The sequence below is a fragment of the Montipora foliosa genome, chromosome 3, assembly GCF_036669935.1.
Source record: "Montipora foliosa isolate CH-2021 chromosome 3, ASM3666993v2, whole genome shotgun sequence".
In the NCBI taxonomy this organism is placed as follows: domain Eukaryota; kingdom Metazoa; phylum Cnidaria; class Anthozoa; order Scleractinia; family Acroporidae; genus Montipora; species Montipora foliosa.
In genome coordinates this window covers 16,051,841-16,064,340 of record NC_090871.1, presented here as the reverse complement: position 1 = coordinate 16,064,340, position 12,500 = coordinate 16,051,841, and the positions used below count along the sequence as shown (strand labels likewise).

General features: G+C 38.4%; 1 protein-coding gene across 1 annotated transcript; it reads left to right on the top strand.

Moving 5' to 3' along the window:
- Positions 1-10,582: 10,582 nt before the first annotated feature.
- LOC137994531 (adenosine receptor A2a-like) lies at positions 10,583-12,194 on the top strand. The gene has a single exon (XM_068840113.1). The coding sequence runs from the start codon at positions 10,787-10,789 to the stop codon at positions 11,717-11,719; it is 933 nt and encodes a 310-aa protein (XP_068696214.1). The 5' UTR covers positions 10,583-10,786; the 3' UTR covers positions 11,720-12,194.
- Positions 12,195-12,500: the final 306 nt, after the last annotated feature.

The following is a 12,500-nucleotide window of genomic DNA, read 5'->3' as shown; positions in this document are numbered from 1 at the left end:
CCTGGCAATGTTTAGATGCATACAATTCTTGGAGTTGACAAGGCGTCAAACTGCTAAAGTCCTCATCTGTAGTTATACTGGTTTCCTCTCGGGAAGCTTCTTGCTTGTTAGCTCTCTTGGACACATCCTAGCGGTTTTCGAAGGTGTAAGTTGTGTTTCAGCAGGTAAGTAGGAACATGGTAGTAGCATATTGCGATGCAAAACACGTGATCTTCCAATTCCAGTTTCTGGTTTAACTTCATAGACAGGCATATTCTTCCTTTTCTGCGTTACAACATAGATTTCTTGCTCCCAATAAGGTCGCAACTTTCCATGGCCACCACGTTCAGTCATATTCCTTACAAGCACTCGATCTCCTTCACACAGCGCGGTATCATGCTTCACTTTCTTGTCGTACTGCTGCTTTCCCAAGAGTACACTCTTTTTTGCATGAGCGGAGGCCAAGTCGTAAGCTTCTTTCATAGCTCGGCGCCAATTTCTGACATACTCAGGGTACGTAGAATATCCTACTGGAGGTTTCAAGCCAAACATGATGTCGATGGGTAGCCTCGGGGCTCTGCCAAACATTAGATAGAACGGCGAGAAACCTGTGGAGTCGTGGCGAGTACAATTATATGCATGGACAACCTTGTTAAGATGGTCACGCCGGCGCGATTCCTGTTTTTCCGGGAGTGCTCTCAGCATTGATAGAAGCGTTCGGTTGAACCTTTCGACCTGTCCGTTCCCTGTGGGTGGTAAGGTGTTGTACGCGAATGCCTAATCCCACTCTGTTTCTCGAGGTTGTAGAAGAGCTTGTTTTCAAACTCGCCACCTTGGTCGTGGTGAATGGTCTCTGGGAATCCAAATCTCATGATAAAGTCATCGTACAATTTAGCAGCAGCAGCAGTTTTGGCGGATTTGTCACGGGTAGCATATGCTTGAGCAAATCTAGTGTAATGGTCCATGATTACCAGGATATACTGATATCCTCCAGAGCTTGGTTCAAGATGAACATAATCCATGGAGACAAGTTGGAAAGGAGCTGTGGAAATGATGGGCTGAAGTGGTGCACTGACGTGAGTCGCGGGTTTCCGTTGTTTTAGGCAATGGCACACTTTTGTGACATGTGACATAATGTGTAATGTCCGCTCTCATGAATGGCCAACAAAAGAGTTGTCTTGATAGCTCCACTACTCTGTCTGCGCCTAGATGTCCCATGTTTTCATGCAGTTCAACGTACACCCTTTTGTGATATTTCTTGGGCAACACCATTCGATCCCTAGGTCCAGACATATGTGATAAAGAATTTCGTCTTCAGCAATAAACAGGTTATTCCATTCGCGCTGTCGTACGATAGCTGACTCCTTCTGTTTATCTCTAAAGGTGGGTCGTCTTCCAACTTGCAGAAAGTGTAGAATACGAGCAATAGTTGGGTCTTCACGTTGAGCTGTCACTAGTTCATCATGTGGCATGGTTGGAATTTCAGCACTCTCCTCCTGTACCATTTCAGGTAATGCAGTGAAAGAAGATAACCGGGCAGTGTTAACGGAGTTAGTTTCCTGAATCGACGATGAGATAGCATCCAAAACACTCTGATTAACTATCCTGAATAACTTTGCATGTAGTCCTCGAAGCTGACTGGTATACGGGACAAGGTGTCGGCGTCTGCGTTGAGTTTGCCAGGGCGATATCTTATCTCGAAGAAGAAAAATGGCGTCTCACTCCGTGAACGGACTCAATCTTCGCTTACTACTATTTATTCTTGAAGTCCTAATGTTACTGATAGCAAGTAGCTATTACGACAGTGACCATAGTTCCTTTGAAAGCGACTACACTTACGTTTCATCAAAATATCAACAACAACGCCAAATGAACGCCTCCATTTTGGGACTGAAGACAATCTCAGCATCCCCACCGAAGAAGCTCAAACGAAAATTTTTTCATTCAGTGATAAAATATACTACAAATGGTGTGTCAACTTTCAATCCTCTTATTATGGAGCTAGAAATTTTCAAGACTTGGGATGTTAACCCAAATCCCGGCCCAACTACCTCAAACGACAAGAAGGACAAGAAGGACAAGAAAAGCGAACTGTGCCCTCGGATGTCTTTGCAAGGAAATGGTCTCAAATATGGTCTGTGGAATGTAAATAATTTAACGGACACTAAGCTGGAGCAAATACAGTTATTACTCATTGCAAATCATCATGAAATTGATGTGCTTTTTCTCCTAGAAACCTTCCTCAAGCCAAGCAAACCTGATTGTGTTTTACAAATACCTGGCTACACATTTTTCAGGAAAGATCGACAGGGATTGAAGAAAGGCGGCGGAATTCTCGCTTATATCGCCGACAGACTTAAAGTTGAAAGAATTACAAGCCTGGATGAAAATGACCTCGAAACCATTTGGTTACAAATCCATCCGTATAAATCAAATCGTCCAATACTAATAGGGGCTGTCTACCGCCCGCCTTCATCAACTGCGGAGACAGATGCCAGACTAGAGTTAAACATCGAAGCAGCGTATTTAAGGAACCAAGAATTACATGTTTTTGGGGACTTTAATATGAACTTCTTCGACCCTGCATATAAAACACATCGATTAGCGAAAGCCTTTAGAAGCTTAATTTTGAATCAACTCGTAAATGAAGTTAAACGTCCTGTGAGCTCTACATGTCTTGATCATATCTATACAACGCATCCGAGTTTCATTGCTAATATTTCTGTGCCAAACATTGGTCTTTCGGACCATCTTCCGGTATTTATTAGACGAAAATACTCAAGAAAGCAGAAAGATCAAATTCAGAGTATCATCGAATATCGTGACTTAAAGAATTTGAATACAGACGAATTATTACAAGACCTACAATGCACCCCATGGGACGTCGCGTTTGTTTTCGATGATATCAATGATGTTCTGAGTTCAATAGAAACAATGCTTAATGATGTTCTAGACCAACACATTCCACTCAAATCTAAACGTGTCAAAAGACTCAATCAGCCCATCTGGATGACAAAGGAGATTCTTCATTCTATGAAAACAAGGGATAAGTTGTTGAAAAAGGCGCGAATCTCGAATTTGCAGGAGGATTGGACACGTTATGCGCATGCAAAAGGTCAAACCACAAATATTATTAGAAAAACAAAAAGAAGTTTCTTTCGTGAAAAGATCGACGAGAATAAAAGAGACCCGAAAGGCGTCTGGAAAGCTCTAAAATCTCTGAGCGGGACAAATAAACCACGAGTGTGTATCAATGAAATAGCTACACAAAATGGAATTATCAACGACCAAGCCGACATTGCAAACGAGCTAAATGAGTACTTTGTTAACATTCTAGAACAAATTGGTAACAACAATGATGCTGGCGTAGACTTCGATCATACAAAGCTGGCAAATTTTGTTCATTCAAGATTAAATACAGACACGGTTTACAACATTCCTCTGTTAACGCCTGAGCAAACCATTGATATTATGGATAAAATCTCTAGTAACAAGGCCTCTGGGTACGATGGCTTGAGCGTACGCGTACTTAAGAAAATTATACCGGTGTTTGCAAACCCTTTATGCAAACTACTTAATCTTTCAATATCGACAAACAGTTTCCCCAATCATTGGAAAATGGCTAAAGTCACACCACTATACAAAGGCGGTGCACGGAATGATATCAACAACTATCGTCCGATATCTGTTTTACCTGTCCTCTCGAAAATTCTCGAAAAGCATGTGGCCAGCTCTCTCTCTAAATTCTTACGTAATAATAACTTATTATACGAGCTGCAATCAGCCTTTAGGCCAGGACAATCCACTGAAACAGCCCTAATCCGACTTACTGATCAGATTCTAATGAACATGGATAATGATAATGTGACCGGTCTGGTTCTTATAGATTTTCGAAAAGCTTTTGATGTGATTGATCATGAACTTCTTCTAAAAAAGCTGTCGATCTACGGTGCTACTCCTTCTTCTGTTGCCTGGTTCAAATCCTACCTGTCTGAGAGGAAGCAGTTTATTTCGTTAGGGAAAACTACATCTGAACAGTTGACGGTAAAGCAAGGAGTGCCCCAAGGGTCCATTCTAGGTCCGGTGCTTTTCCTTTTGTTCGTCAATGATATGCCTCTTCACGTTCAAAAGTCAACTATGGACATTTACGCAGATGATACCACCTTGTCTTCGAGTTCAAACTGGAAAACCATACAATCATTAAATCAAGCATTGTCACAAGATCTGTGTAAAGTAGAGAGATGGGCCAGTGAAAACAAAATGTATATGAATATGCAAAAAACAAAAGCTCTGTTGGTAACGGGGAAGCGTCTACGGAAGCGCATAGTTCAAGATTCAGGAAAACTGGAAGTAAAAACGGATAATGCAGAACTTGTAAACGTTAAAAACCATAAACTTCTTGGTATGATCATCGATGAAGATCTAACTTACGAAGCGCATGATGACGAACTTTGCAATAAACTTTCAAAGCGACTTGGCCTCTTACGCCATATTAGCCCCTACTTAAAGAAAAATCAGAGAATAATCTATTTTAGCGCAATAATAAAACCACTTATGAATACTATTTACAATAGAATAAGAAAACAAACATTCCTAGAACTCAATTTATAACTAGACAAATCGATTTAAAAACGAAAAGAAATGCATAAAAAAGACTATCTATTGTTATAAATTTATATCAAACGATCCATTTCCGATCATTTGTTGTATCAAAACTTCATCTGTCACATTTGGGTCTTTTAAGAATGGGCGAATCTTAGCATGAATTCTTTCATCTTGTAAACCAGTTTCAATTGACCGAAGAAATAAACGTTGTACATGTCCAGAGTCATACCCTAGGAACGTGTTATCATCTCCCTCACCACATGCAAACAGAATTTGCTGTCTCAGGTCTAGAGCATTCATCAAAAAAGCTTGGGGTGATTCTTTCGGGGTTGACATAAGGATGCTAGAGCCTGATAAAGTTCTGATGTGTTTTTAGCGCCATAGTGACTTCGGAGAATCTTTTTTAATCGGTCCAATGTCAGGTCTTGATGAGTTTCAAGCTAGGTAACTTCTAAGTACCATACCAGGTGTGATCGAACGGATAACACCATCAACAATTTCACTCTCAACATAACCTTGAGCCAGCCCCGCTTGAATTTGACGTGCTAGCGAAGAGAAACTGATTTTATCTTTCTGGTCAGGCTCCCAAATTTGACCATTGATCTTAAATTGCCTACGTAAAGCACTAGTAGCCAGCAGTTTTTGAACAGTCTTCCTGCGGTGGTTTTACATCACTAATAACTGGTTTTCCACTCTTACCTTCGCCCTTTTTGCCCACGGATGGTTGTTCCGTCAATAGTTGTTTTAAATCTCCAAGATACGGCACGATTTCAGTCTCTCCTAATTTTCCGATCTCTTCCTCAAGTCGCTGGACATGTTTCGCTACGGCTAGTCTTGTCTTGCCTTCGATATCAGCTTTAAAGAACTTGGCTGTTCACTCGAGTGAACTCCAATCTGCAGCAATCTGCGCGACTGTATTTCCAATTGAGGTTCTTTTGCCATCGTGTAAACAAAAGGAACGTGTTCGTTTTTCTCCGCAAATACGCGGTACAAAATGGCGGGCACTTGAAGCACGTGGTCAGAGCGAAAAATACAACAAAGCTCAAAAACAAACCAAAATCGATCGCCAAGAGTCGTAAGTCCGGTAAGTCTCCTTCATTTAATCCCAGGTCCCTTCGTGGTCGCCAATTTTGCTAGAGGGAACTTTTGGCACGCAACAATTCCAACAAAACATCCTTTTCTTTTCGTCTACGTAGGATCAACCAACCTCATGATCTGAATGGTCCCAGTCTTTTCCGTACAGTGCTATATTCTACATGGAAACCTTAAAAATGGATTGCTTTAAAATCAGAAAAAAAACAATTCACCGTTGCTGTTGAGAAAAGTGTATGCCAGGCAAAACAAGTTGCATCTCGGTAGCCTGAAGGTTAACTGGCAAAATAATTTTTGACTGTGTTTAAATTAACAAATATACCAATACATCACAAACGTTTCATGTTTAACCGGAGAATTAGGGAAGCAGATATTCGAAGGAGTAATAGCTGTTGAATTTTATTCCTCAATTATCGAGTTCCATAACTATAAAACGTAAAAATAGATTGCTTTAAAATCAGAAAAGAACCATTTCACCGTTGCTGTTGAGAAAAGTGTATGCCAGGCAAAACAAGTTGCATCTCGGCAGCCTGAAAGTTAAGAAATAATTTGCCTGTGTTTAAATTAACAAATATACCAATACATCACTAACGTTTCATGTTTAACCGGAGAATTAGGGAAGCAGATATTCGAAGGTGTAATAGCTGTTTAGTTTTATTCATCAGTTATCAAGTTCTATAAGTATAATACTTAAAAATAGATTGCTTTAAAATCAGAAAAGAACCAATTCACCGTTGCTGTTGAGAAAAGTGTATGCCACGCAAACCAAGTTGCATCTCGGTAGCCTGAAAGTTAACTGACAAAATAATTTGCCTGCAGTGTTTAAATTAACAAATATACCAATACATCACAAACGTTTCATGTTCAACCGGAGAATTAGGGAAGCAGATATTCGAAGGTGTAATAGCTGTTGAGTTTTATTCCTCAGTTATCGAGTTCCATAGGTATAAAACGTAAAAATAGATTGCTTTAAAATCAGAAAAGAACCAATTCACCGCCGGTTGCTGTTGAGAAAAGTGTATGCCAGGCAAAACAACTTGCATCTCGGCAGCCTGAAAGTTAAGAAATAATTTGCCTGAGTTTAAATTAACAAATATACCAATACATCACTAACGTTTCATGTTTAACCGGAGAATTAGGGAAGCAGATATTCGAAGGTGTAATAGCTGTTGAGTTTTATTCCTCAGTTATCAAGTTCCATAAGTATAATACTTAAAAATAGATTGCTTTAAAATCAGAAAAGAACCAATTCACCGCTGCTGTTGAGAAAAGTGTATGCCACGCAAAGCAAGTTGCATCTCGGTAGCCTGAAAGTTAAATGACAAAATAATTTGCCTGCAGTGTTTAAATTAACAAATATACCAATACATCACTAACGTTTCATGTTTAACCGGAGAATAAGGGAAGCAGATATTCGAAGGTGTAATAGCTGTTGAGTTTTATTCCTCAGTTATCGAATTCCATAACTATAAAACTTAAAAATGGTTCGCTTTAAAATCAGAAAAGGACCAATTCACCGTTGCTGTTGAGAAAAGTGTATGCCAGGCAAGACAAGTTATATCTCGGCAGCCTAAAAGTAAAGAAATAATTTGCCTGTGTTTAAATTAACAAATATACCAATATATCGCTAACGTTTCATGTTTAACCGGAGAATTAGGGAAGCAGATATTCGAAGGTGTAATAGCTGTTGAGTTTTATTCATCAGTTATCGAGTTCCATAAGTATAAAACTTTAAAATGGATTGCTTTAAAATCAGAAAAGAACCAATTCACCGTTGCTGTTGAGAAAAGTGTATGCCAGGCAAAAAAAGTTGCATCTCGGTAGCCTGAAAGTTAACTGACAAAATAATTTGCATGCAGTGTTTAAATTAACAAATATACCAATACATCACTAACGTTTCATGTTTAACCGGAGAATTAGGGAAGCAGATGTTCGAAGGTGTAATAGCTGTTGAGTTTTATTACTCAGTTATCAAGTTCCATAGGTATAAAACTTAAAAATGGATTGCTTTAAAATCAGAAAAGGACCAATTCACCGTTGCTGTTGAGAAAAGTGTATGCCAGGCAAATCAAGTTATATCTCGGTAGCCTAAAAGTTAAGAAATAAATTGCCTGTGTTTAAATTAATAAATACACCAATACATCACTAACGTTTTATTTTTAACCGGAGAATTAGGGAAGCAGATGTTCGAAGGTGTAATAGCTAATGAGTTTTATTCCTCAGTTATCGAGTTCCATAACTATAAAACTTAAAAATGGCTTGCTTTAAAATCAGAAAAGGACCAATTCACCGTTGCTGTTGAGAAAAGTGTATGCCAGGCAAATCAAGTTATATCTCGGTAGCCTAAAAGTTAAGAAATAAATTGCCTGTGTTTAAATTAATAAATACACCAATACATCACTAACGTTTCATGTTTAACCGGAGAATTAAGAAAGCAGATCTTCGAAGGTGTAATAGCTGTTGAGTTTTATTCCTCAGTTATCGAGTTCCATAAGTATAAAACTTTAAAATGGTTTGCTTTAAATCAGAAAAGAACCAATTCACCGTTGCTGTCGAGAAAAGTGTATGCTTTGCAAAACAAGTTGCAGCTCGGTAGCCTGAAACTTAACTGACAAAATAATTTGCCTGCAGTGTTTAAATTAATAAATACACCAATACATCACTAACGTTTCATGTTTAACCGGAGAATTAAGAAAGCAGTTATTCGAAGGTGTAATAGCTGTTGAGTTTTATTCCTCAGTTATGGAGTTCCATAACTATAAAACTTAAAAATGGATTGCTTTAAAATCAGAAAAGAGCCAATAGACCTTTTCGGCTTGTACATTTTGTTTTCCCAATACAGATCATTTGATAATACTCAGGAGGTTTGGTCTTTTGTTTTGTTCATTAAAATAAGGGCATGCAAGCATGAATATGCCTGCATGCACTCTTTTTAATAAACAAAACAAAGGACCAAGCCTCCTGAGTATTATCACATGATCTGTATTGGGAAAACAAAATGTACAAGCTGAAAAGGTCTATTCACCGTTGCTGTTGAGAAAAGTGTATGCCAGGCAAAACAAGTCGCATCTCGGTAGCCTGAAAGTTAACTGACACAATAATTTGTATGTGTTTAAATTAACAAATATACCAATACATCACTAACGTTTCATGTTTAACCGGAGAATTAGGGAAGCAGATATTCGAAGGTGTAATAGCTGTTGAGTATTATTCCTCAGTTATCGAGTTCCATAGGTATAAAACTTAAAAATGGATTGCTTTAAAATCAGAAAAGAACCAATTCACCGCTGCTGTTGAGAAAAGTGTATGCCGGGCAAAACAAGTTGCATCTCGGCAGCCTGAAAGTTAAGAAATAATTTGCCTGTGTTTAAATTAACAAATACACCAATACATCACTAACGTTTCATGTTTAACCGGAGAATTAGGGAAGCAGATGTTCGAAGGTGTAATAGCTCTTGAGTTTTATTCCTCAGTTATCGAATTCCATAAGTATAAAACTTAAAAATGGTTTGCTTTAAATGCAGAAAAGGACCAATTCACCGTTGCTGTTGAGAAAAGTGTATGCCAGGTAAAACAAGTTGCATCTCGGCAGCCTGAAAATTAAGAAATAATTTGCCTGTGTTTAAATTAACAAATACACCAATACATCACTAACGTTTCCTGTTTAACAGGAGAATTAGGGAGGCAGATGTTCGAAGGTGTAATAGCTGTTGAGTTTTATTCCTCAGTTATCGAGTTCCATATTTATAAAACTTAAAAATGGATTGCTTTAAAATCAGAAAAGAACCAATTCACCGTCGCTGTTGAGAAAAGTGTATGCCAGGCAAAACAAGTTGCATCTCGGTAGCCTAAAAGTTAACTGACACAATAATTTGCCTGTGTTTAAATTAACAAATATACCAATAGATCACTAACGTTTCATGTTTAACCGGAGAATTAGGGAAGCAGATATTCGAATGTGTAATAGCTGTTGAGTTTTATTACTCAGTTATCAAGTTCCATAGGTATAAAGCTTAAAAATAGATTCCTTTAAAATCAGAAAAAACCATTTCACCGTTGCTGTTGAGAAAAATTTATACCAGGCAAAACAAGTTGCATCTCGGCAGCCTGAAAATTAAGAAATAATTTGCCTGTGTTTAAATTAACAAACACACCAATACATCACTAACGTTTCCTGTTTAACCGGAGAATTAGGGAAGCAGATGTTCGAAGGTGTAATAGCTCTTGAGTTTTATTCCTCAGTTATCGAGTTCCATAACTATAAAACTTAAAAATGGTTTGCTTTAAAATCAGAAAAGGACCAATTCACCGTTGCTGTTGAGAAAAGTGTATGCCAGGCAAAACAAGTTATATTTCGGCAGCCTGAAAGTAAAGAAATAATTTGCCTGTGTTTAAATTAACAAATATACCAATACATCACTAACGTTTCATGTTTAACCGGAGAATTAGGGAAGCAGATATTCGAAGGTGTAATAGCTCTTGAGTTTTATTCCTCAGTTATGGAGTTCCATAAGTATAAAACTTAAAAATGGATTGCTTTAAAATCAGAAAAGAACCAATTCACCGTTGCTGTTGAGAAAAGTGTTTGCCAGGTAAAACAAGTTGCATCTCGGTAGCCTGAAAGTTAAGATATAATTTGCCTGTGTTTAAATTAATTTTAAATAAAGAGAATAAAGAAATTATTTTCCATTTTTTAATTGCATGATGCTGGCCGTTGTAAACCTTGTTTTAGAAAATATTTCAGATTGATTTATTGTGCCTCTGGACTATTTTGACACGTCACTCAAAATTGATTTAAAGTAATTTGAGATATTTGTCGTCGTTAAAGACTTTATGACAAGGTCGGCCCAACAAATGTGTCGAGCTTAACACCTCTCTCTTCCTTTGTCTCTTGCTCTGCCTTTTTAGTGTGAGTCTTGTTACAAATCCTACCGAGATTTTAGTAATTTTTTTTACCTTAACAGCGGGGACCCACATTCCTGACCCAAGTTAAGCTCCTCATGAACACTTGCTCTCTTGTGGTGCTTAAAAGCAGAAAGGAAGGCAGTAGCTAAGCAACATTTATCCAGTACATAAAAAGAATCAGCTTTCCATTTCTTATTTTCGTAACATGGCAAACTTCTTTGTTTCCAACTTGACAAACCTCACGATGAATGGCGAACAAAAAGATGTTTTCAGCTCGGTCTTTATTTCCATAACCATCATCGTTAACACTATCGCCTGTCCATTCACAATTGGACTGAACATGTTGGTGATAATTGCTATAAAAAGAAGACGAAGACTTCAGAACAACGGGAACATCATGTTGGCCTGTTTAGCCGTCACTGATGTGTTGACAGGTCTGACCTCGCAGCCTTCGTTTATTCTGTGGGAAACAGCCTCCCTGCTTGGTAGCGACATCTCTAAGGTCTTCTATTCCATTCACGGGCTCTGCCTTTTCGTGCTGTCTTATTCCTCGGCTCTTCATCTCATGATGGTTGTCGGCGAGAAAATGATAGCAATCAAATATCCGTTTTGGTACCCCTCGGTTATGACAACACGAAACATGAAAATGGGAGTCTTGTTTTGCTGGGTATATAGCAGTTCTTTTGGTTTGCCTATTAAATTGATTCAAGGAAGCGGCGCCCTGTATTTTATTTCTATGTCTCACATCGCTTTTGCTTGCGTTGTTTTTGTTTCTACTTCTAACGTAATCCTTTATTTTGAAACTCGTCGGCACCGAAAGATGATTAAAGCTCAACAGTTACCGCAAGAAGAAGTAGAAACATTCCTTAAGGAGAATAAAGCATTCAAGACAACTGTAATAGTGGTCGGTGCTGTTGGAATATGTTTGGTACCCGGAATTTTGTACATTGTTATGTTTGCAATTGGATTTTTCGAGGAGAGAAAATTTCTTTTAGGATCAATTGACGCAATGGCACGCACTTTCGTAATGATAAATTCTCTTCTTAATCCTTTGATTTATTGCTGGCGACAGGAAGAAATAAGAAAGTTTGTATTTAGAACTTCAATGCAAGCGGTGCATCCAGTTAACGAGAGCTAACTTGCCTGAAGGTGACGCTAATAAGCTGACTTGTAAGGTCAAGCCTTCAGTACAGTGTACCCAACAACTGTCTATGCTGCTTTTTATCGGTGTTATTTGCGAAAACCGTGATCCAGTGCCAGCTTATGAATTAATCGTGCAAAATTTACAGAACTTAGTTATGATAGGAGTTGACGTTGTAGGACTCGATCATTGACTTTTGGACCCTTCATTTGTATGTTTTGTTGGCGGTGATCATGGTAATATCTGAAAGACATATATAATTAATCTACGGAAAGAAGCACGTTACAATTAAAGATGGCGTGGAATAAGCGTTAGTTAAGCACTGATTAACGAATGCAAAGCGTTGCCATGACTTGAACGCCATTAACTCTGCACATGATACCGGTGCCATTCTCCACCAATTAGGCTATCAAGCCAATTGGCAGCTTTTCGTAAGAAAACCCGTTCAAGATGTTAATACTAAGGGGCTATGTATAAATATATAGTTTTAAAACAAAGAAATATGTTTCAACTACGGAATCCTTGAAATGCCGTTTCAAGCCTAACGTTTTCAGGCTTTCCATTCGTCACTGATTACATAATTTTTCTAAACAACAATGACCACCTTAGTTGTGGGCAACTGCAAAAGGAAGGCCTGTAAAAAATTCCAAGCTTGACGCATGACGTCATTGTTATTGCCCTGCATTGCCCTACCATCTGGAGCTATCAGTAAAGCCACCTGGGGGCAGCTCAGTGGTCAATTGTGAGGTCTCACTAGATCCCATTTGAGGTGAATTAA